At 41.1% G+C, this 26,729-nt stretch overlaps 1 protein-coding gene across 4 annotated transcripts in view; it reads right to left on the bottom strand.

Moving 5' to 3' along the window:
* atp8a1 (ATPase phospholipid transporting 8A1) overlaps window positions 1–26,729 on the bottom strand; it is a 153,645-nt gene that overhangs the window by 97,263 nt on the left and 29,653 nt on the right. For 3 of the 4 annotated variants that reach the window (XM_084042014.1, XM_084042016.1, XM_084042017.1), the window contains exons 3-9: window positions 20,967–21,066; window positions 14,083–14,181; window positions 9,237–9,282; window positions 8,917–8,957; window positions 5,465–5,538; window positions 2,064–2,133; window positions 28–155 (exon numbers count right to left, since the gene is read on the bottom strand). In XM_084042014.1, the coding sequence (XP_083898140.1) occupies window positions 28–155; window positions 2,064–2,133; window positions 5,465–5,538; window positions 8,917–8,957; window positions 9,237–9,282; window positions 14,083–14,181; window positions 20,967–21,066 (558 nt within the window). Of the gene's footprint in view, window positions 1–27; window positions 156–2,063; window positions 2,134–5,464; window positions 5,539–6,195; window positions 6,270–8,916; window positions 8,958–9,236; window positions 9,283–14,082; window positions 14,182–20,966; window positions 21,067–26,729 lie in introns of all 4 variants that reach the window. The other variant, XM_084042015.1, reaches the window with a different exon arrangement.

Raw genomic sequence — 26,729 nt, 5'->3', positions numbered from 1 at the left:
GACATGCAGCACTCTGTTAAAACCCACCTGTGTCCATCCAGTCGGATGTTCCCTACAAACTCGTACAGATGGCGGTTGGGGCTCTCACACTCCATTTTTCCAGAGAGACGCATTAGGCTGTCAATGTCCTTGATCTCTGCAGTGATCTGGAGGCCCTGCCGTCAAACAGAGTGCATGCACACAAAAGTGTTAGCATGAATATTGAGCTGCACAGGTCGGCCACTGCAGCTAGAGCCTTTCTAACACTATGTCCATCAGAATGGGTAACCACTCTTCTGACACGCACTCTATTTTCTAAGGCATTCCTCGATTTCTGACCCAACGCACATTTTAAGATGCTTTAAGTAATACATTTTGGTTCAAACAAAAAGTTTTTTGTTTAAAGTTTAAAGCTCTATATTCTGATAGTAATTGTAGTGTGTGTGTGGTCAGTAACAGGGGTCTCCCTATCTTTCCAGATGGGTCACCATTTTCCTCCAATCAGTATAGAGAACCCATTTCTTGATTGAATTATTTATTAACAGTTTGCAAATATTACAGTGGTACGATTATACAATGATGCCACAAGGAAAACACAAAAAGCCCAGAGGGCTTGTTTTCATTGTGGTCCAGTGTATTCAATTCATCACGTCATTTAAAGACATATACACATACAAGAAATCATCAACACTAGTAGCAATAAAAGTATATGTACAGAAAACATTTTTGATGGCTGGTGGTAGGGCATTCCACATTTTGGTGCCGAATCTGTGTTGTACGAGATCAGTGGAGCTCTCTCTGGTGTTGTGCCTGTGTATGTCTCTCAAGTTATTGCAGTGAGTATCTTGAAGACCAGGCCCATTGCAAGTTGCTGTACTCTGTCCTCTACCCTGAGACACCCTAGCATAATGAGCAGGGGTTAGAGGAGTCCTAGGTGTGAGGTTTAGTAGTAACCTGATCAGTTTGTTTTGAGACGTCTGAAGTCTTGCTTTTAATGCCTTTGAGGTGCTATAGTACCATGAGGTGCATGCAGTCAAAATGACATTGGATGGGTGCTCCAGTTAGTGTCCTCAGTGCATTCCTACTAACCAACGAGGAAATCCTACCCAAAAATGTTGTTCTTTGGTTGACTTTCTTGATTATTTTTGTTTCCATCTTTCCTTGTGATAACATTGTCACCCACATTGACCGTAATGTCTTTGGTCTTACTGAGGTTAAATATGGACCCAAAAAGAATGGATTCAGTTTTGCCCAGGTGTAATATAATGACATAGTTTGTTGTCAGCGAGCCATGTGCAGATTTTTCCGAGTTCAGAGCTAAGGGCTTTTTCAACCTGCAATCTGTCCTTGTCCGAGACCAGGAGTGCCGAGTCATCCGCGAACAAAAACAAATTGCAGTCACATGCTGATGTCATGTCGTTAACATAAATTAGGAACAGTAAAGGCCCACATAAGCTTCCTTGAGGAACGCCGCAGCTCACTGGGAGGGGGGAGGACAGGGTTCCGTTCACTTCCACCACCTGTTCTCTCCCCTCCAGATAGGATTTAATCCAGTTCACAGATGCACTGTCAAAACCGACTGCCTTCAACTTATCAATCAGTATAGAGTGATTTAGTGTCAAATGCCTTTTGGAGGTCCAGCATGACCATGCCGCAGTATTTGCCCGAGTCCACCTCACGTTTGATGTAGTCGGTCAAATAGAGTAGCTTCAATTTGTTCCAATTCCTTTTTTTTCAATTTCCAATTCACTAGTTATCCTGTATCCTGTTTGAGTTTTCTCTCATGATTGGATAACATTGGTATACCAGCCTGAAAATTGTGTTGTTTATTAACGATCTGGAGAGACAGGGAGATATAGCCTGCCCTATAGCAATGATTAGATTACTGTGGGAATATAGAGCTATTTAACACTTATTTTAACTGAAAGTATCACTTACACCCCCTTTATGAAAGTATCAGACATTCACCTTGCATCAACTTACATCATCATAATGGCTTATTATTCAACATCATCACAGCAGCTTACCTACTCAACTTACAGAAATTGCCAGTAGATGTAAGAAAGGTTAAGAGGCTTGGTCACCTGTCTGATTTTGAGGTTTGTTTCTCCATCCAGGTTTGATGTTTCAATGTAGCACATCCCCTGCGGTTCACTAGTGACAAGAGAAAGGAGAGAAAGGCTTGGAGCACCGTAGTCTATAGCTTTATCAAGCAACAAAAATGTATTGTTTTTGTATTAGACAAAATATTCAGTTTACTGCAAGTAACATTTGAGTAACTGACAAGATTGCATTAACCACTTAAACCCTAGCAATCCACCCTAGTATGTCATAACGAACATTTGTCAAAAATAGCCGATCTACAAGCTTGGCTATTTTCGACAAAGAGATTTGGTGTTGAAGGAAAAAGGAGGGGACCAAGTATAGACCCCTGGGGGACTTCGGTAAACAAAATATATACAGTAGGGTTTAAGTGGTTAAGCATCAAATTCATTCTCAAACATCCACTGAGGCGGAAGGTGCTGATTGGTGGGGGATGTATGGCAGAAAAACATCGTCAAACAAGAGCCGCGCAAAACAAAGATGCAGCACAACTAAATGACAGACTAGTTGTGTTTGTACAGTTATGCTTTGAATCCAACCAAAGCGTAAATCACCGTGACAGGGAAAGTGTGTACAGGAAAGTCCTCAGTGGTGATTTAACTCAGAGAGTGAACAAAGGTAACCAAATCTCAATATGATTCTGTTTGTACACTCTCAGGGTTAAATTAAAGGAAAACTTCACCGATTTTAACCTAAATCCCATTGTTCTGATGTGAGGAGATCAATAACAGTGTGGCAAAATAATACCCTATGTCTTCTGTGCATTTCCCTGCAGTCGTCAACATTTCGTAGAGAAATAGACAGAAGACATAGGGTATTTTTGCTACACTATTATTATTGATCTCCTGACATAAGAACAATGGAATTAAAGGCTTCGCCCATTTTCAACCTATCTTCATATAATTGGTCCTCACTAATGCTCATGATAAAATGGTACCATGAGCATTAGAGTGAGGACCAATTATATGAAGATAAGTTGAAAATGGGTGAGGTCGTCCTTTAAGGTTGAAAATCTATCTGTGAAGTTTTCCTTTAACACTCTTACACACTTTTACAGTATGGTGTAGACTGAGGGAACAGACAAGGTTAACATCTTTGTTTGCTGCTGCCCTTGGTTCTGCTGTCTTTCAGAGAGAGCTACAGGATACCACAAAGAGAGGGAGGGAGTGGAAAAAGAGAGATAGAAAGACAAAGAGGAGGATAGAGGAGAGAAGAAAGAAGGGGGGTGCGGGGGCAGCAGGCATGCCGAGCACAATGATTAGAGCAGACAAATGGGCTTGTGACAGACAACGGGTATGGGGACAGACACCGGGCAAGGGGACAGAGAGTTAGAGGTGAGCCGGGTCAGCTGGTTAGCTGCTCTTTTAATAGAGTGATTTATGCAAATACAAGAGAAAAAATAATAATTCAAACAAGGCCCCGAGCACTAGAGCCCAACCAAAATCAAAGAGCCTTTTCAATATATTGGTATTGGTAGCAACCCAATGAGTTTTTTTTTTTTCATTGACAGGAGCTGAGCTCTGTTGAGAAGGCTAGGATTAAACCTTCTAGAAACAGGTGTAGTGTTAAAACACTATGCCCATTTATAGAATGGCATTGCACTTCATTACTGCCCGAGTATTACTGAACTTCAGTTAAGACCATTCACATGGCAGATACGGTAACAGCCCAACTCACTCCAGACATCTCCCTCCACAGCAGAGCCCAACTCACTCCACAAATTTGGCCAACTCCCTCCATAGCAGAGGACAACTCACTCCACAAATTTGCACAACTCACCTCCCGGTATGTTCAAAATGTCCCTCATTTTATTATTTTTTTAAATAAAATGAGACATACATTTTGAAAGTAGCCGATCTACAAGCTCACTTTATAGGAAGATGAGCACTTACTCCTATTCAATGAAACATCCATTACAATGAGGTGTTGATTAATGAGTCATGTGCCTGCATTATGCAATGACCAGGTGATAGGCTATATGCAGATAAGGTGTTGATGTGAATGGGTCATTTGTATGAAGTCAATTCATTATTCCAAGAATAATGTAAATGGCATGAAATGGGGGAAAACACACACACACACACACACACACACACACACACACACACACACACACACACACACACACACACACACACACACACACACACACACAAACACAGGGCTAAAGTGTTTAATGCATGTTTTATAATATTATAATTTATAGCTGCAAAGTAACTAGTAAAACAAATACATTTAGTGGAGTAAAAAAAACAATATTTGGATCCAATATGTAGTGGAGTAGAAGTAAAAGCATTGGAAGTTGGGAATACTCAAATAACGCACAAATACCCAACATTGTACTTAAGTACAGTACTTAAGTAAATGTACTTAGTTACTTTACACCACTGACACATTGAACCAATATTACACTGGTGACATTGTATGGAGTGAGTTGGCTTTGGTCCTGGAGTGAGTTGGCTTTGGTCCTGGAGGGAGTTGGTCTTTGGTCCTGGAGGGAGTTGTCCGAGCCCTGGAGTGAGTTGGCCGAGCCCTGGAGTGAGTTGGCCGAATATTTCTTAAGTCTTCATGGAGTGAGTTGGATTTGGAGTGAGTTGGGTGGTATTCGCAGATACATAGTATCTCTGATCTTGGCATTTGGCTGCAAGCAGGTTGTCACATAAAAAGGAACATTCTACATGCAGGGAACAATAACAGCCATGCAAAGGCAAGAACGATGAAAATGCACTCACACCCAAACTTAAAAGAGTCTGTCTCAAAAATATGAGCATGTTGTCTTAAATATGCCCCGTTTCTATTCACCCAGGTTGAGCTTTAAAATCTCTATTAAAAAATATAAGACAATGTGAAAGTAACTGTGCCAGAGTGGTCAACAGCACCACAATGGAGAGGAAAAGACAAGGGAGAGGAATCTGGCACCGTGTTGACCCCAGCACCTCAATATCTGGAGTTGGCAGACGTAATGAGAGGCCCCATCCTCCCTCCAAGAGTGGAAAATTAAATATTTATCACTGGTGTCAGCAGAAAGAGAAAGGGTCCTGGCCTTGTCTGAGCTAAACGTCTAGTCCTGCTCAGTGTAAAAGTATACGGAGGACAAATGGTAGCCAACAGGACCGTCTGGGGAAAAGGCATGCGATTGACAAACACACTTCCTTCTCTCTACAGTTAAAAGTCATAATGACCTTTAAGGACAAAGCAAGTTAACCACTTAATTGTTCCTGTGGAGCTCTATTAGGCAGCTCCCAGGCCAGGAGTGAATGTATCCAAGTGTGTGAGTAAAAGTTTATAAAGTATAAAGCCTAAGTATTAGTGTATACACACACATCTCCAATCTCTCCCACACGTATATATCATTTCTCTGCAGTGTGATTGGTTTTCTGACCTGGATGACAGAATGACGAGGTCAGCCGGGAGGTGATCCCCATTGGCCGCTCTGACTACCTCACCAACGCCCAGCTGATATTACCATCACACACCAGCAGGGGGCGAGGGAGAGAGAGTAGGAGACAGTCGGTCGCATGTAGGGGTGTGTGGGGAAAGCAAAATAGGGGTGTAGAAGAGAAAGAAAAAAAGAAAGAGAAAGAGGGGGGTGGGGACGACAACATGGACGGACAGACAGGGAAGAGAGACAATTGTTTCGATTGTAAGGTATGCGAGGAGCACAAATGGGCAGCGCTGCATGATGAGGGCAAGGCCGGACGTCTCCTTGTCGTTCTGCTTTTCAAAAGCTCCATTCGGGCTGAGTAATCATGAGAAATGCTGACTCCAGAAGTAGGCAATATGAAAACAAAATTTATGGGACAAGAAAGTAATGCCGATAATTAAATGAATTCAGCAGCAATAAATATATATATTCTTTTATTAACGTGATTGTGGAGTACGTCTCAAAGTGCATAGTTAGTGCTTCTGGGAAAAATTAAGGGAAAAAGTCCTCTCATGGCAGAGAGAATATGTACACAGAGCAGGAAGAAGTGTTCAGAATGGCTTTTGAAAAGGTTAATTTTGAAAAAGGGTGTGCTGTGTCTCATAAGAGCAAGAGGGACAGGGAGGAGAAATAGGAGGGGGGGTTCCCAGGGTCTGGTGGGGGTGGGGGGTGTTTGGGACCCCTTATACCTGGACGACAAAATGATAGTATCCGCAGGGACGAAATCACTCCCATTTACTCTAATAATATCGCCCACCACAACCTGTGAAAAATAGATGCATTATTGGTGCACTGCACGTTGCTTGTAGACAGAACATGAGGAGAAATCTGAGACTAGAAATGTGAGATATGAGAAAACATATCGAGGCATTTTTGTATATCTACGTACAATCGTACATGCATCAAGGCCATGACCACAGCGAGTATAAATAAAAGCTGCTCCATTCCTTCTTTCGAGAGGGGTCTAGTTTGAGGGTGGTGAACTGACGCACTACACTACATACACTACACTACACTACACAACGCAGTGTTTTCTCTGAGTTCCACACAGTCAGAAAGTCTCCCATCAGCACCCAAATTCCCAAGTATTGTGAACTGAAACTGTTGATGTGGTGTTTCTTCCTTGAAGAGGTATATCAGCAATGTTCCGCTGACGACATGCAAGTTTGAATAATGATAGCCATAACTAACCAGCATAGAAATATTATGTCCTCTTCTGCTTTATTTGGACATCCACAGAAGTCCAGACCGATAATTAAATAAAAGCCAGTGTACTTGTGGTGAGTGGTCCATTTTTATTAGGACCACCTTTTTTGTTCTCATACTGTAGCACTGGCTGTACCGGTTCTGCTGCTGTGTCTAACTTGTGAACCCATCAATTGCTCTGCCGATAGACATTTACCTCAATCTAGAGGCTTGAGTGTCTTTGATCTGTCAAAAACCTCAGCACAGGTACAGGTTGTCTTTTTCTCACCCTTTTCAATCATAAATGCTAGCAAAGCAATTAGGTGTGATTTTACATTTTATACCACAGCAAACCCCTAATGGCTGTAATTATTGTGTACAGGATGTGTAATGTCTCTGTATTTTTCCAGTAAACAGTATCTTCATCAACAATGAATATAACAAAAAAACTATGATTATATTCCCAATAGTATATATACTGGAACGTTATGTAATAGGTCAAAATTTTCTTCAAAATATATGTTTCCTGCCCAAACCGTTATCATAGTATTTCTGTCCTATACCTCAAAAGGACAGTCTTGAGGTATAGTCTTTCTTGAGGTTAAACTGGGTGCAGATTCTTGACAATATACGCAAGGAAGAAACATCTGCCTTAGTTTAGGAGTCTGATTAGTGATTAGTTTAGGAGTCTTTAATAAGGATCCGCAGCCTGCTGCAGCGGATCATTATTAAAGACTTCTTCAGAGTGCGGATTTTTCTTCCTTGTGTTAAGTGTGAAGAAACCTTTGACATCAACTTAAACAAAGTTAACAAGTAAAAAGGTAGTCACTGGAGACCTAGCCCAAATCAGAGCGAGAAGTAGCTTTTACAATATGTATGAACTCCAGATGTAAAACATATTCATTATTCAGACCTTGCTATGCCAAAGAAGATTGCTCATCACTGTAATGGCAAAAAATGATATGCAATCACCAGTATCACAATTTAAAATGGCGACAGTATTTTTACACAGACACTTCACTAATGCAACATCATCTGCAGCCACCAAAACCATTCTTTAATGTAATAAATCCCTTTTTAATTTTTATGTCTTGTGTCTCCCTTTATAACTTTTAAATGTACTGCATCAGTGATGGCATTCGCACAAGTCTTTTATTATCTACTCCATTACATTATATTACGTTACTGTATCTTCATGTCCCTTTTCTACTGCACCTGACCAACACAAATTCCCTGAAGGGAAGGTAATGTCAACCATGAAACTTTAAAATGGTTATTTAGAGAAAAGGCTGTGTGCATCTAGTAATATCTAGTAGTAGTCTGATCCCTCACACTGGCAACTCTCTTAAAATTAAGCATCGTCTTGGTTCTATAGTTTCGCGTGGCCAGACTGTTGCCTCTCACAATTTTCAAATGTTTCCGGTCATACAGTCTGGGACTCGGAAACTCTGATCATGATTAGAATATAAACCGGATGTGAAGCCTAATCCCCACTTCCGTTTCGTCTTTACAGTCGCACAAATTTATCCTAATATAAATCAAAATCATCTAAGTATATTTAGCTTGCTGCTTAGCAGAAATGGAAATTAAGAAATAAAATGTAAAGATATTTTAAAATATATTTTCGTGAACGGAAGTGCCAGTTTCCTCTCTCGGATTTCGGGAAGTGTAGTTCCAGACTCTATAGAGCATTCAGAGATTGTGGAATAGTTGTCTGGCTACACGAGACTATTGTTACAGTAGTTCTACATTAGTCCATCAGCTAAATGCCTAAATGATTTGTTTATTTAAATAGGCTAAGGCTACATGCACTTGTCTGGGTGTTTCTTGTTGTAGGTGCACAGCAAAATCCTCAGTGTTCATTTAACTCACACGTGTGTAAATTAATATTATACTCTCTAAGTGTTAAATGAACACTGAGGATTTTACTATGTACATTGCCCCGTGTCTTCAGGCACAGCCAGACATGGCTGTCCACACGGAAACACCGGATTACCCTAATTAGTGGCTGGATGCTGATGGGGAAGTGCTTGCGCCCGCCCGCCTGCGTGCGTGCGTGCGTGCGCTTGTGTGCATGTGAGAACACATTGCATGGTGAAAGTGGTGGAATCTGTCCTGCACTCTAGATTAGCAGAACGCTAGCTGTCAGCTGCTGTTAATGACCCTGTAATGTCGCAGTTAAAGTTTACATTTCAGCTCCATATGATGACAGTGTGGGAACATACCTTTTCCCAGTGAACAATCTCCCAGGCACCATTTCTTAATACTGTGATGAACAGAGAGAGAGAGGTGATGAGAGGGGAGAGAGTTAAAAAGAGATTGTAGATCACTTTCCTTGTTTAGCCTACACATGCTATCCCAACTATACTGCTCAAAGAAATGTAGGGAACACTTTGATCCCTTAATTATTTTGAGTTTTCATCAACTGTGTACAGACTGCTAACAAAAAACTGCTCAAAAGAATGAAGGGATCAAAGTGTTCCCTTAATTATTTTGAGCAGTGTATTTATACAGTATACAGTGTTTTGCAGGTAATTTCCTCTACCTTGACATTCCTTTTTGTTGACGACATTGTCGGCGTTGTGACGTTTCTGTAAGGAAACAAAAAAGGGACAATATTCATTAGAGACACATTCCATCCTGAAACGTATTAATACTAATTAAGTAAGCGGCCAGCCAATATGAGGCAGAGTAACATCCTCATCCATAACCCTGGAGACACACCATGCCTGATTAAAGAATCGATGGACGAACAAGGAGGAACAAAAGCTCACTAGACAAGAACAAACTCTGTCCTGGATTTCAACAACCACCTTTGATCAGGCTTAACTGTAGGCTCTGAAGGACAGCTGGTCAACTGCTGTGATCCAAATGTATGATTTGTACTGGCTTGTAAACAATACGTGGCTCCAGAGCAAACTAGACACAGCATGGAAATAATCGGTAGCTTTCAAGAACTAGCTTAGAGATCTGTGTTTCCAATAAGGGGAAAATAAAATGGCTGCCCTGCATGTCTTGAATTTACACGTCAGTGTATATTTTGACAGGTTGATTGATACAGCACCATCCTTAACTCCATTATATCTGATACTTAAGTTTGAAACAGTGAGCAGCGAATAGCGGCATCTTAACACCCTGCATATTTTAAACCTTTTACCCAGGGAATAGCTATGCTGAGCAATCATGCTCTTTTTTAGCAACGCCTTCTGCACTCACACCTGGGATGTATGCATAACATACACCCACATCTACGGTTGTTCAATAAAACATTACTGTGAAACCGTTTGTACCATACTCAAGACTTGTCCAGCGGTAGACAGTTACTTCGCTCAGACTTTACCCATAGCGGTATACAGATTCAAACCTGCAACTTTCCAAACACAAGCCTAGTCTAACCTTTACAGCCATAACCATCCTGCCCTTTTAAACATCGCACATGGATCTGGATTGGGTACCTTCCTAGAAATGTACTTAGTCAAAAGGACAATATTTGTCTTTGAAATGTAGTGGAAGTGAAGATACCCAAATAACAAATACTCAACAAAAGTACAGATACTCAAAAATGTACTTAAGTACAGTACTCGCGTAAGGGGCCGTGTTCACAGAATGGGTCTTTTGAGCTGCCTGTGCCTTTCTGCCATGCATTTCTATGGTAAAGGCAAGCTGGAGCGCTCCTCTCCCCAGCGGCAAGCATCACGCTTCAGCGCTCTCTGCATCCAGCATTTCTTGGCAGAGCGCCCTGCAAAGCTTCAAGCAGAAAGTAGTTTAACTTTTGGAGGGGAGCGGTGCTCATCAGTGTCACATTTGATCCTCCTGGTTGTCTCTGACGATCCAGTAATTTACGACCTGACGTCGAATGGTTAAAACCACGAGAAGTCCATGTTTACCCTTGTTCAAGCTAGGCTATTTGTGCTAATAACGTAGATGGCAGGACGTCCAAGCACAGCTACAGTTGATAGGTTTGAATGATGCAGGCATCAATAAACGCTCCGTGCGCTCCTTCGCTCAGAAAACACTTTCTGTGAACATGGCCCCTAACCCATTAAAACCGGTGTCATTTTATACTTTTATGAGATTGTACTTTGGCTATTCAAAAATAGCAGATATACATGCTCATAGCGCGTCACTTCGTGCCACGCTATGAGTTTGTAGATCTGCTATTTTTGAAAAAACTTGTTTTTGTTTTATATATATATATATATATATATATATATATATATATATATATATATATATATAGTTATATACAAACATTTTAACTCAAATCTTTGCTTCTGGGGGTCCCTGGAACAAAATAGTTTGAGATGGGGTCCGGGCCAAATACACATCATTTTGGGGGTCCTTGACATGAGAAAGTTTGAGAACCACTGACATAGAAATATACTAGGTTTTTCAGAAAACTTAGGATTTAGAATAGATTTGTAGAAATCGGCCTCAGGTCTTACTGGGCTAATGACTGTCCAATACTGGATATGGTACTTACAGAACAACCAATATCTAAAGTGCAAACACAAGGCAGAGTATCGGTTCAACTAAGCTCAACTAAGGCAGCTGCTCAGCAATCTATCTGAGGAATTCTCCTTTGAGGAGTAGAAATCATAACAGGTGGCAAAGAGAGGCTCTGCAACATTTATTTATTTCTTCTGTTTTCAACAGACCCTCCCTCCCTCCCTCCCCTATTTGTTTTTGTTTTCTCAATATAAATTCCCTGTTCTTCATCACTTTTCTTTATAATGTCTTCCGAATGTCTCCCTGTTCCCTTTCTAGTCATAATCTTTTTTGTATCCTCCTATCCTAACACTGCCCCTACACCCTTGCTTGTGCAAATCCAGTAGAATTAAATATGAATAACCCATTGAATCCGGGAACGCATCCCTGTCATTTCAAGATTTCTTTGGCTATAAAACAATAGCAGATCTACAAGCTCATGAGCTTGTAGATCTGCTATTTGCAATAGCCAAAGTGTAAAATAATGGTTATAGCTAAAATCACACAGATGCGTTCCCGGATTGAATGGGTCAAACATCCCTGCATTGTGGCTAATGAATGAATAGGCCCATCACACAGTGCTAGCTCCTCACCATCTGTAAAAGTTAGCCGGAGACCTTTACTAAACCCACTCATCATCCCCAACCCACCACTGAAAAGCATGGGCTGACGGCTTATTTCCTTCATCCGTGCTAGCGACTCGTGTGCTCCACCTCTTCAGGCTATTTCACGCTGTCCCCATCTTTCTCCCTGGCTGTATTCTTTCTTACACTCGCCCCACCCACCCCTCACGTTTTCTACCTCTCTATTTTTAGATTTCACATTGTTCTTTGTGCCGTCTCTCTCTCTCTCTAACTCATTTTTTTTCCTCTGCCCCTGCCCAACACACATTTACTTCCAAGCTCTCTGCCCCTCTCACACACTATATTCTCTATCTGTGAATTCATGAAGGAGAGGAGTATTATGTAAATTATGAAGGTAATCACAGTACGGTGGAGGCAGAGAGGCAGGCTGAGGTTATGTGTAGATACTGCAGTATCAGGTCTCTGTAGACTTCAACCAGAGAAAGAAAGTGCAAGATGAGAAGGTCTTCATCTGCAGTGTTCCCTGGATTAACCCACTAAAAGACCTGGTATAGAAAGCCGTAGAGTGACGGTGGTAAAAGCAGCAACATCACATGACTGATTCATCCTCACTGTAATTAGATTGCTTCAACATGAAACAGCGCAGTGTCTTATGTCTGCAGAAGCAAATGTATTGAAGTGATGAGTGACCCGTCTGCAATGTTTCAAATCAGGGGCTGCCTCTGGTCTCCTTAACTGATGATGACGTACAATTTGAACTGAATTGATTTCAACGTAATTGCTCTTTTAAATGTCTAAATCCACAGAAAGAATTGCTGTTTAAGTTTGAATCTTCACAGTTAAGCTTTGCCTTCATTTAGTTTTAGACAATATCTATTACATCAGTGCGCTGTAACTTGCAAAATCAGATTCCATGGCATATCAGATTTGTCCTGCATTAAGACGAAATTCACTGAATAACAACTACAATTTAAAAATGAAGACCGCTCGGAATCGATTTCCTGGCATCTCTTTCTAGAGAGCACACTGTGTAAGCTAAGGTATCAGCAGGTGCGATCTACAGTTTGAACCTACAATGCATCATTCATGAAGCTCAAGAGGTCGATGCTGCCCTGGCATGTCAACCTGGGAGGGACAGAGCAGCGGTAGAAAATACATGTTGTGCAGGTGACCTTCAATAAGGACAGAGTCATCATTTGCTCCATGCCCATGTTTGTCACGAGAGGCCAGGAAGAAAAGTGCTGCGCTGGCCACCTCAGCACTAGATACGAGCAAATGGTATAGAGTAACTGTCCACTGAGACCAGGGTAGAAGGATCGCATTGCAGGGTCACTGCAATACAGCATAATGCAACATTCTCTGACTTGGTACTGACAAACTTTAGCAGGCAAAGGAGAAATGTATTGCCGTAACTAAATTATTCCGTTTTATCATGTTATGTTAACTGACTCAATGAGTAGTCCGAGTTCATAGCATACAGCTGTGGCCTCTGGAGTGTGTGTGTGTGTGTGTGTGTGTGTGTGTGTGTGTGTGTGTGTGTGTGTGTGTGTGTGTGTGTGTGTGTCTGCAGTACATGTTCTACGTCTGTCTGAAATGTGCAGTCTGTGTCAATATTTCTATGTGCATCTGTGCATGTCTCTGTAGGTGTGCTTGCATGTACATGTGTATCTTTGGTGTGTGTGCACACTGTGCATGTGTTTCCATGTGTACGTCTGAGGTCCACTATGCTAGTTTTTGTGCGTGTGGTGTGCGTTTGTGTCTATGTGTGTGTCAGGGGATATCCTGTTGTGGTTGGGTAAGCATCACTGTCTTCTCTCTGCTCCACAGGGACACAGTTGGAAACACTCAGAGGACAGACTGTGAAACCTGGATGCAATAAAAAACAGACGCCCCTCATACTCCAATCCTGAGTGCTAATTTAACTCTTACAGGTCCCGTAAAACCCTTAAGGTCCATTTTCACACTCCCAAGGGTGAAATTAACACTCAGGATTTTGCAGTACACTCCCTACAGGGGAAACTCAATTGAACTTGTTTGAGGAAGGTCAATTAAATTGAGGCCAGCGGGCCTACGAAGCGTAATAGAAACATTCGTGGGAGAGAAGACATTTTTTATAGTTTTTTGTTTTGTTTCATTGTGGATTTTTTGTATCTGCTGCACTGAGAAAATCGTAGCGTATAACATAGACAAAGAAAAGAGAACGTGACATTTTTGTTCTGGTCAAAAATCCCATTATAAAAGCTCAAAAGAAACAGTCCCTGGGTGTCTTTATAATGGTCTGGCCCCATGTAGAATTTAAGTAGTAACAACGTTTCTCACCAGATCTTCGATGAACTCCTTAACTGCAGCCACCACCAGGATGAAGAGCAGAGGTACCAGGGTGGTCCATCGACCCGTGGGTGACACGTCAGGGATTTGCTGGTGGGGAAACAGTGAAGAGCATCAGGTCAAGTAGAAGTCACTGAGAGCATTGCCATTTACTGTACGTTTGTCACAAAGTGCTTTAGAGAGCAACAAAAGTTAGGAACTGAAGTTCAAGGTTGACTGTCAGTTCAGGAAAATTCTGTTGGTCAAGTGCAGTAAATACAGATGGGTTACAACAGATGACACAATAACACAATCATGGAGGTTATAGGGTTTTACAATTTAGGCAATTACAATTGATAAATTGTCATATCCAGATCAATCTACAAAGTGCACGATCGGAGTAAAATACAGTGGTAAGGTAAATAGAGCACTATGAAAACAAGTAAGTGATACAAAGTGATGAGGATAGAAGGTAGATCAATTGATTGAATACTTTATTAGACAGAAATGTAACACGAGGTACAGGCAGACATTTGAGCTAAAAGGATAACACAAAAATGTCCTGGAGACTTGTTTCCATTGTGGTCCTATGTATTCAATTCATCAACATAACACAAAAATACAATATCATCAACACATATAAAACACTATATGTACAAAGTAGAAAAGGGAAAATCACCTTTCTATGGACGTAGTGAGTTTACCTCCCCTTTTGGCCTACTGAAAGGTGGATTTTAAGGATTGTTTTGAAGGAAGCCAGTGATCCAAATCTTTTTGTGATATTATCAACTTTCTTGGTCTCAGTGAGGACTCGAGCAGCAGCGTTCTGAATCAACTGCTCCATTATTTTAGGTAGTAGAGTCTAAACGGCAACATAGTAATGTACAAACATGTATAGTATGTATGCCTGCTGTCCCATGCACACACAGGGAAACAGGCAAACACACTTAATCCATTATAGAACAAATATAATGTATATGAACACACATTGTATCTGTACTCACGCTCTCTTTCACACACTAACATGGAATGACACATTCGGACATACAAGGACACTTACTGTACATAAACCAGTGTACTATACTGTACACAGTACGCCACAGGCACACACACACACACACACACACACACGTGTACGTCAGGTGTCACCCTTGATGACACAGGGCTCTCCTTGAGTTTGTCAGGAGGACATTTGTCAGGGCGGGATCACAGGTGCTGGCTATAGTATGAGTGGGGCCATTAACCATTAGGCTGACATGGCTACAGACTGAGGAGGTGAAATAAAGCACATCCATCGCTCCATCACAGTCTGTCTTCAGCAGCAGGCGGGGTGGGGCAGGGTGTCATCCTCTAAGTACACAGAATGTCATCCACTCATGATGGCGAGATGGAGGTTATAGATGTTAAAGCGTGATGACACGCAGGGAAAAGCCACAGGAATAGAAAAGCCACAGGAAGAATTGCCTATCGTCTGCGTCGGGTGGAAACCTTGTATGTCCAAAGCCATTACTTTTCAGGAAATGGTAAAAAAAAGAACAATCCAACGGATGCAATGTACTTATTATTTAACCAAACTCTTGTCAGTACTTTTCATTGGTTCAATATTTATAATATGATTATAATACTATATTATAATATATGGATATAGACTACAGTATATTAACATACCCACATGCCAATCATACTTTGTATATTGGAAATAATTGTAGAAATTAACTGTGAATATGAATGTGACTAAAGGTAGGCCAGAAGGACAGTCAAGCGAGGAAATGACAAGACAACCATGTCTTTAGCATTGCTCGAAGAAAACTATCGTAAACAGCTCTCTTCTTCCTCATTAGGGAAGACGTTTTATTCAAGGTTGCAACATCGACAGGGCAGGTAATGAAGATTCACACCAGCTGCTCTTCAGAGACACACAGCTCCAAGGTCGTTGAATCCGGCCCCGCCCGTCCTCACAGCTCTCATTATTCAGTCAGCACAAAATCTAGGTGAAGACAGAGTCTGAGCAGCCTGCACTCCCTGGAGCTGTGAACACCTGGGGTACAAGCTCATTTTGGGCTCCTCTACTGTAGGTCATGAAGTCGTGATTCGTGGGTGTTCTTAAACAGATTAAAAGAGGTAGCCAATATATGTAAAACGCAGAGAAATGTTCCCTCAAGGCCAAAAAGCATGTTTACTTTTTTAGTAGCTCAGTCCAAGATTTTACTGATTGTTCTCTCACATTGGTTCTCAATCTGGGGGTTGGTGTCTCCCCAGAGTCCCTACGTGATTTTAAGGGGTCTTAAATGGCATAGAGCATCTGAAATATAAAAGGTGTAATATACCTGTACACATTTTGAATGAAGTTTTTGATATTTGTGTTTGTGATACTGTACGTCTCTCCTTGTTGAATAATTTTAGCAACTCTCTATTGATTTATGAAGAAAATATCCTCCTAAACATATCAAATGATTCTGAGAGTTCAGCATCGTGCTTGCTAGTTGGGTACTAGTAAGTACAAAACTATCTGTCTGTGCTATGTACAGTATATGCATGTCACTCTGTCAGCAATTTAGCACAATAGTACAGCAAGTACATTTAAGTAAGTGTTTAAAGTCCTGGTGAAATGGACGTTTCTGTGATTTGATTTTGAAGTTTCAGTCTGAAACGGTAGCCTGTATGCTTATGAACAAATCAGAAGGTCCCATCCCCTTGGGCTATGGGAAGACATTAGCCAGAGAAGGCTATGTGTGTAGCCTGCAATGCCCTGCATTTCATGCTACTAAGAGAGGGGCAGTGTAAAGCGTGTCATTATGTTACTACGTCTGAGTATAAAACGAGTAATGCACCGTCTGGCCGTCATCTTGAGTTGGATAAATAACATAGCAGCCCAATTGTGTCTCCTTAAGACACATTTCACCACGTCTTTAAAGTAGGCAATACTGGATTTTAGGGACATGAGCTGATTTACTACACACCACAACTCACCCATGAAGAAGAGCTTCAACAAATGCAAGACTAATGTTTATTACAGTATCTTACAACTTCCTTGAATATTTTGAATGCCATACACAGTAATCCAAGTGCAGAACTGCCTGGCTCAGATTTATAGGGTTCTAATGAATTAAGTAATCTCTGTAAAATCATCAGTGACAGGCCGAAGGCGTGGCCGAGGCTATGTTTTGCACCCTGTCCGTCCGTCCGTGTGTCCGTCTGTCTGTGAACAGCTCATCTCCGATCGACGTCAAACTGTGCACACACACTCCCTGGAGCGAGCAGGGCTTCTTTCGCTCTACATTAGAAGAGTTGGGAACGGTGGGCGTTGTCAGATTTTAATATAGCCCGAATACCCAATTTCAGCACCAGCCTCAGTGGCTTGCCTCGTTAATCACTACCGACTCCCAACCCACACCTCCTGGGTTCAACTCCCGACATTAAGACATTACTTTTCCAACAACCGCGGACTACTTTTTTTCGCCGATAAAGTAAAGCTTTGGGCCGCGACGGAGGGGCACAGTCTCAAGTGAACTTGAGCCACGAGAAGCACCACAGAGCGTGTTAAAGCGTGCGAGTTGCCGTGCAGAACGTTGTGAAGTTCGCTTGAGCCTACTCAGCCCCGTCCGAGTTATGTACCGATAGGCACAGAATCGTAAATTATCGCCCCCCCCCCCAGGCAATGCCAGCGGCGAGCATTATTTTCCACCATGGAGTACTGTCCTCCTGGCCCTGCCCCCCGGTACTGAGAAAGGTTTGTAAAACGCTGGTCGCCTCCCTGGGTGCCACAGCAGAACCTCTGCTCTAAGCAATCTTTTACATAGTATATACCATATACTGTACTGTAGGTGCTTGTCAATGTAAGATCTTGGATACAGCAATTACATTTTAAAAAATGGCTGTTGGATATGGTCCTGTTTTCATTTTATTTTATATAATGTCATTGTGTTCTTTTTCTATCATGTAAATTGGTTTTATTTATTATATATATTTTATATATGATATAGCCAGCCTGTGTGCATCAGCAAAAATGTGGATCTTCTACAATATGTACATTTGTATATGATGGTTTCAAACTGTAAATATATGGTTCCTCCTAATTTGCTGCCGGCTCGTTGTGTTTCCGATTTTCACGTTGAAATATGGACCATGAATATGGTTCTCAATAGCAGCTCATACATTTTCAAGGCCTATTATGTGTGGTATAATGTGTGAGGAGGCTGTAGTCATTTCAAGTTTCATCTGGAAAGGGACATGCATGGTATGTATTATGCATCCCAAGCACATATGTATGTAGCTCTGTTTGGGTGTGAGGGTGTTATTAGATTCCAGACATGTGACCTTTGGAAATTGTGTTGGTCTTTGGAAAGCCATGACAAACAATAAAAAAGGCCATTTCATCCACTCACAAACATGAACAGATGGCCCAGTGAGATGGTACTTTTAGCACAGATGAAGAGACTGGGCTTTAGCACAATACTGAAGATTCACTTAATAAAAATACAGGATTAAAACATTTCTCTCATTGTCAATTTTGACCCGACTGCTCTATATGTCCCTGCTCTGGATCTCTATAACTAATACATGCCAGGCTAGATGTGTTACCTGAGACAGGCCGGTAGGTGGAGATTATGTTTTTGCGTGCCGTACTAATTAGTACACATCTCATCTCTGGAGTCATGTGTAAAGACGTATCATGACTCCATGTAGTTTCCAAAACAAAGGCCAATTTTACAAATAATGCAAAAAAAAACATGAATGCAGCGTCTGTCCGTCCGATCGATTGTATATTTATTTTGAATCACGTAATGAAGGTCCCCTACACAATCAGGGCCAAAAGCGACTTTTGCAGAAACATTTCTTCTTCACCAACTTAGGCACAAATTATCTTGTGAGTCATGTGACAATGAGCGTTTGTTTTGAGTGGCAAAATCCATATTTGATTTTTTTCCCCTTCACTTTTTGTGACGTCACTCACTGTGACGAGACCTGCGCCTCCAACGCAACGATACCATATATGTTTTTCTCCTCATTAACCCCTCCCAGTGTTGCCAGATGTGAAATATTAAATGATCATCCTAGAGGCTTAACTTATTGTATTTTAAAGAAAACTATCGTACACAGGCAAAAAAATATATATCAGGTGTAAATCTGTCATTTCACAAAAACACATAGAAAAAACCTTGTTTGACATGCCTACTTCAGAAAAACACACTACATACCCAAACGCTGTGTGGAAGCAGGCAACTTCCATGATCCTACTCAAATAAAAGCCTGGTCTACAGATAAAGTAAATGAATCGTTCTAACATGTAATCATTATAATCAAGAGCTGCTGTTTCCACTAGCATGGAAACAACAATTGCATCAGTGTACAATTATAACATTATTATGCTGTGCCAATGTATTTAATCAAAGTCATCAAAGAGGTTTGATTTACTTAAAAGTGTATTATATTATCATATGCCTAATTATACAACCTCTCTATTGATTGATTGATTGATTGATTGATGTACTTTATTTAGTAAGACATGAGAACATCAGTACATGGAAGTACAAATTCACAATACAAGGTCTACTAAACTGGGAGACTCATTAAGCTGCAACTAGCAACTTGCTATGGGCCTGGTCTTCAAGATATACCACAACATTGGGATCCCCCTGTATTTGTCAAAATACTTCCAAAATGTTAATGATGTCCATGATCACATTTTTGGCTCAACAAAGGGAAGTAACTCGTTCTCATGCTATTCATCAAAAATGTGGAACGCCCTACCAAAAGGAGTAAAGGAGTGTAAAACCCTACTCTCTTTCAAAACTGCCCTAAAGATACACCTTCAGGAGGCTGCAATTGGAAAATGGCCCCTGTATAAGTCCTAACCTAACCTACCCCCTACCCCCCCCCCTCTCTCCTTCTATTGTACATATTTCTCACTCTTCATACCAGTAACCTGTAAACTGATTGTATGACATTCTATAGTAGTTGTGTATATCTGTCTGTCTCTTATATGTCATCATGATTTGTGTGCGTGGGGAACTCATTTGAAACAAGCTCAGTGCTTTTATGAGTCTTCCAGTTTAGTAGACCTTGTATTGTGAATTTGTACTTCCATGTACTGTTGTTCTCATGTCTTACTAAATAAAGTACATCAATCAAGCACTGAGCTTGTTTAAGATGAGATCCCCATGTACACAAATCATGATGACATATAAGAGACAGACAGATATACACGCTACTATACAGAATGTCATACAATCAGCTTACAGGTTACTGGTATGAAGAGTAAAAAATAAAAATAAAATAAAAAGTACAAGAGAAGAAAACGTTTTTTTTCTTGTTTTCTTTTTAACCCTAATACCAGCTTTATTTGAAAAAAAAAAAAAACCTCCTGAAATCCCCTACATAATAAAATGTTTGACTTCATAGTCTAAGGCTGCACCTCATACAATTTTATCGGCGCATGTTAACAGGTTAGAGCAGCCACAGAGACTGCGTGAGCAGCGCAGCTCGAGCTCCGCGACATGTTTGTTGGCGACAATTTGACGACGAGGCCAGACTAATAACAGCAAAATACAATTTAATTACAAATACAATCATTTCAATTTAGGATGTGGTGCCTTTGATTGACTGGTGATACGACCGAGTATAAATCACACAAGGAAGTAACAATTAGCATCCTTTATATCCATTCCCGATTGCCGTGGGCCATTTCATATTCACACACAACCCCAAAACAATGCCCACACACACACACACACACACACACACACACACACACACACACACACACACACACACACACACACACACACACACACACACACACACACACACACACACACACACACACACACACACACACACACACACACACACACACACACACACACACACACACACACACACACACACACACTTACCTGCAGGAGTGCAATGAAAAGAAAGAAGGAGTTAGCTGCCCTTCTGAACTGTGAGTAGAGGAACCGGGGAAGGAAGGTGAGGAAGTTGTACTTTGCAGTGCTGGAGGCCACAGCAGGGCAGTGATGGGGGGATGAAAAAGAGAAAACAACAAATGTGTTAAATGACATAAGATAAAGAGAGATAATATGTTTACAATTATGTTTTTGGTCTGCACTATTTAATTGCAAATATTTGACCATATTTGTATTATTCTGCGAAGCACTTTGGCCGTGTATTACATTTGCGATACAAATAAGGCTGCCTTTCCATGTTTTAGGAGTGCCTAAAACCTCTCTAACATCATTAATATTTCAAACAAGGTGCACACTCTCCCTCTTGTCCTTTCCCATACAAATGAAATATTCAACAGCCAGTGAAACTGATCTGCACATCCACTTTGTATTTTTGTCAGCCAATCATGATGTTAGCAAGCCTTCTACAAGATGAACTGTTTTCCCAGCCAATCATAATGTTAGCAAGCCTTCTTCTACAAGATGAACTGTTTCCCCAGACAACGGAATCATTTGAATTTATCTCTTAAAACAATGTTTAAATTGCAAAAGAAAGAAAAGAGAGATTAGTTAAATTAAAGAGAGTACTATTGAGGATAATTCAGTTACCAGAGGATCCTGCAAATACGCAGAAGACCCATGTGTATCCATCTACTACGTACAGTAGCTCCTTATTTAGGCCATGGTAATCCTCTGTACGTAGTATGTTTACCAAAGCCGTCCAAATACACTTTGATCAATGTCAGCAGCCCTCCCCTTCTGAGAGGATGTTTCCTTCCCTGAGGAAGGAATTTGAGATGAGAAGGCTGTGTGTTTGTTCTTGTACTTGTATAGTTTCTGTACTTCAATAAAGGAAGAGAAAGCAGAGTAAAGTCTTCCAAAGAGAAGATGACGTAAGTATGAGATTAGATAAGCTGGTTAGGGAACTAATATAATGAATGCATTGGAAACGTATTATTACCAACGTGTGTGTGTGTGTGTGTGTGTGTGTGTGTGTGTGTGTGTGTGTGTGTGTGTGTGTGTGTATTCTGCCATTGACGAACATTGGGGCCAGCAGACTAAATGACCATAAAGAATAATTAGGAGCCACATCAGAGCTGGCAAGGCGGATGGAGATTGCCCCTGGCAGAAATGAGCTATGGGTGCCAGGAACCTGTGTGTGTGTGTGTGTGTGTGTGTGTGTGTGTGTGTGTGTGTGTGTGTGTGTGTGTGTGTGTGTGTGTGTGTGTGTGTGTGTGGACCTCCAGCAATCTGATTTACAGCAGTGTTGAAGGGCCAGCCAAACAGCCACTTTGGGAGCAGATATATGGCATGATCTATGCCATGCCACTGACATTGCTAGGCTTGCCCATGCACACAGGCATGCTGTACAATGCACATGTGCAGCTCCTAATATTTGGATGGGTAAATGCAGAGGACAAATGGGATGTATGTGCAAATGTACATTCACAGAATGGGGCGAAATTATTATTTATTATCGTTATTATTTGTATTATTGTCATTGCACAATCGCAACCACAGTAGTCCGTGTGTGTGTGTGTGTGTGTGTGTGTGTGTGTGTGTGTGTGTGTGTGTGTGTGTGTGTGTGTGTGTGTGTGTGTGTGTGTGTGTGTGTGTGTGTGTGTGTGTGTGTGTGGCTTTGCGCACACATAACACATAGTGTGTGCGTGCTCACACACATCTGTCATCTTATGTGTGTGGTCACATATATCTGTCATCTATCCATCTTCACTTGGAGGGCCAGAGTAACAGAGTTTTTAATTCAAATCCATTTAAGGAGTGGGTTTTCTTTCAAATACAAAGACTGGAACTGGTACTGTTCTTTTATGAAATCGATATGATTGAAAAGGGAGGTCACTACTTACTACTACAACGGACTGAGCCACTGAGGACTTGATAATTATGTAAAATGTAGTTTTGATGTGCATTTTTAATTGAGTGAAATGAAACTGGAGGCAGTATTTACAATATGGTTAAACACAATTAGATCTGCAATCTGATAGCTGAAGACACATGTTAATGTTAAATGTGAATTAAGGGCCTCGTCTAAGCATAAAATCATGACTCTGAGGAAGGTCGAAAGACCGAAACATTAGTCAACTAAACTTTTACTTGCACTGAAACAGTAAAAGGCTTAAATTGTGTTGCTCCAGCGTTCATCTCTTCTGCATCTATTGTCCCTACCCTTGTGACGCCGTTTAAGGCTGAAGTGCAAAAGTAGAATCTCTTTGCTCTGAGGGTTTATAGTACCTTGAACTTGGCTCTGTCTTTGCCCTCATTAACAATTCCAGGATCAATCAATTATGCCATAACCCCTCATGAATATGCTAATATGCCACACCCCTGGAATCAACATGCAAGGAAAACTCAGCTTTCTTTATAAAAAGCTGTTCTACAAACACAACGTGTCGCATCAGCGATGCGTTGCAGTTTTGTAGATTTAACATTTTAGGTCTGTTCCAGCACTAGTCTGTTCTATTGACTTCCTGTCATGTGGGTCTGTTGTCCAATCAGAGGCTGAGTACAGCCATGCATTATGCAGAGCATGTGTTTATGCATGCATTTGAAGATGAATGATTGACGTGTCACACTCCAACGTCATCTGCGACGGATGACATTGCGCATCACCTGAATTTCCTGCATAATGTATGTGACTGTCACATCAGCTTTCACAGAGAAGGCGGGTCTTAAGGCCAGTTTGGAGGTAAAAATCCATATTAATGCTCTGGAGCAGGGGTCTTCAACAGGGTGTCCGTGACCCCTAAGGGATCCTCAGAGTTACTACAGGGGGGGGCATCACATCTTTGTGTGATAGGAACTATTTTTTCTTTTTACATTAACCACTTGAACCCTAGCATCCCTTATGAGGGGCACATTAGCTGAAAATAGCAGATGTACAAGCTCACAACGCCTGTTTTGTAGATCGGCAAAGAGGTTTGGTGTAGGGGGGAAAATAGCAGACTAAGTACAAGTTTGCTAATCATTGAGGGTTCAAGAGGTTAACTGTTTGAAAATACACATGGTCATGGACATGAATAAACACAACGCTACACAAATCTATGAAATCTATGAAAAAGTTTAATCTGCAACACAATAGTATACAATAGGCAGTGGGAGTCCCTGCTTCATCTCTCTCTCAGCTAATGGTTTTCATGGATAAGCTTCCAAAACATGTTAAAAACTTAAAAAACATGGTTTTGTGTGGAGTGCGTCTCTAAGGACTCCTTTCCCAGTGTATTTTAGCCCACCCTTCCATACACAGTGATCCTCTCATCCTGACTAATCAGCATCATCTCCTCAGTGACTGCAAGCCAGTCTCTCCTCTCCACTACTTTAGTGCAACCTTTGCCTGTTTGGACGATTATTGATGTTATACATATTGTATGCAAGATAAAGACAAATTAACTAGAACAGGCATGTACGCCAAAACGTAATCAAGACCAGTTGTTTTAGGAAGAGCAGACTTTATCATTTTCTGATACATTTTCTGTCCTGCCCAGCATTTTGGTTATGTGTGTTTTGTTCATTTAGACCTGAGGCCGATTCTAAACCCATTTAGACCTGGCTGGAACACAAACATACGTTGTTATACCTTTCAAGGGGAACACCTCTGTGTGTAGTTGTTGCTATATACAAATTTGAAGTTTTCCAGAAAACATAGGTGTTTTTAGAATCGGAATCAGGTCTAAATGGGATAAAAGTGTTAAATAAACCAAAGACGCATAATACACAGACTTGATTCAGATTACTCAAACCACATCCAGGGGTGGTTTGAAAATGATTTCAATCCACATTTCAGTGTGTCTACAATGTGTTTACACATTGATCTTCAATTAGATAGCAATATGATTAATGAAAGCATTTTAATGCTGTGTAATAATAATTTGTAGGTGTCGTACAATGTGTCGCTCAATAGAAATAACATTTTCTTATACGATAGTTTTTTATCGCAAACCATAACTCAGGCTTTGGTGTCATATGGTACCTTTTGCACTGTACAGGACTAGTACTGTCACTAAGGATGTAGCACTGATAAGAGGTCTAGCCTAAATCTATGTATCTCTACCCTGATGCCTTTTCCCCCCTCCAATAACATCTCAACTCATCTTCCAGATCATCCCTTGCCTCTCTCCTTATCGCTTTATCTTCCTCCCTGGCTCCATCCTCCCCTCTGTACCTCATGGGGTAGCTTGGAAAAGCATGTCATGTCTTAATCTTCCGTTATCCTTCAACCGTAGTGCTTTCTCAATCTACGCGGGGGCCAGGCAGACACAGAGAAGCTTTCATGCTCCTTTTAATGGTTGATTATGAGTCCTCATCGCCTTTCAGTTCCTGCCCGGTCGCCTGAGGACTGAGATGACACGAAGAGAGCACTTCCTCCCTCTGTTCGGCTTTCAGCCCCGCTCAGGTTACAGCCATGGAGCGGTTGGAATGGAAGCTTTTAATTCCTCCTATCCGCAACGCCACGGCAGAATAAGTACATGAACTCACGTCATAGTGAATGTTCTCTTCGTTTTGCCCTTCGTGTCCATGCACGCAAGAGCTGCACAGCATTCACAGAACCATCATTTGGTATTGAGGCTGCAATATCACTTGAGTTGAATAATAATAATCATAATAATTATTTCATTATTTTTCTATGCTTAAAATGCTTTTTTAAATTATTGTTAGGGGAACATAGGTGATACTGTGGAGAATTTAATAAGATGAAAAGTTTTCTCCCAGTGCAAGTTTAATATTGAAGCCAGGAATTCCACAAAAAAACAGCATACCTTGTTTAGAAGGAGGCCAGTTAAAGAAAAAAAGTAGAAAAATGACAACATCAGTGAAAGGCTTGCCAACATCATGATTGGCTAAATACCAAGTGGATGTGCAGCCCTGATAGATATGAGGCATATGGTAAAAAAAACAAAAGCATTGAGCAGCCATTCACCAAGTATTGAGAGTTTGTGAAAGACACAAAGGAATAACCTTCAAAACACAGAATCATAGGTTAAGAGAGGCAACGCTAGATAGTGCTCCACTATTCAGTAATCGAACATAACCTTCTTTGATTAAGTAATTTGTTTGGAAAGGTCAAGGCTGTTCCTGGTATCAGTCATGAAATGTTTTATGTTCCTCCATAGATCGATCGTCTTGAGATAAAATTACAACATTTGATTTGGAGATTTTATGGACTGCAATGAGAGGGCCAACATTAGCTGACCTGGCATGAATGATTACATCATAAAATATTTACTTCACCATTAGCAAACTCCTATTGTGTGCACACACAATGACATAAAAGGAACTTCCCTAAAGATGAGAAACCCGCTAAACCAGTCATTAACATGGCTGGTGCGTCTCCGTTTGTGCACAGTAATATCCAGTGTTAGCCTAATTGAACCAGCTGTAACCGTAGGGTCCCTAGTCTGGTAGATCGTCTATTTTCAGGGAAGAGATTTAGCATAGAGGGGGAAAAAATAAGTATAGATGCCTGGGTTATATTGGTCAATGATGTATATAGGGTTTAAGTAGTAAACTCTGTTAGTTAAATTAACACCCAGGGTTTTGCTGTGTGTGTGTGTGTGTGTGTGTGTGTGTGTGTGTGTGTGTGTGTGTGTGTGTGTGTGTGTGTGTGTGTGTGTGTGTGTGTGTGTGTGTGTGTGTGTGTGTGTGTGTGTGTGTGTGTGTGCGTGTGCGTGTGCGCGTGTGCATGTGTGTGTGTGTGTA

The sequence above is a fragment of the Gymnoscopelus microlampas genome (assembly GCF_963454915.1).
Source record: "Gymnoscopelus microlampas genome assembly, chromosome: 18".
In the NCBI taxonomy this organism is placed as follows: domain Eukaryota; kingdom Metazoa; phylum Chordata; class Actinopteri; order Myctophiformes; family Myctophidae; genus Gymnoscopelus; species Gymnoscopelus microlampas.
The sequence above is the reverse complement of the archived record's forward strand: the minus strand, read 5'-3'. Positions and strand labels throughout refer to the sequence as shown.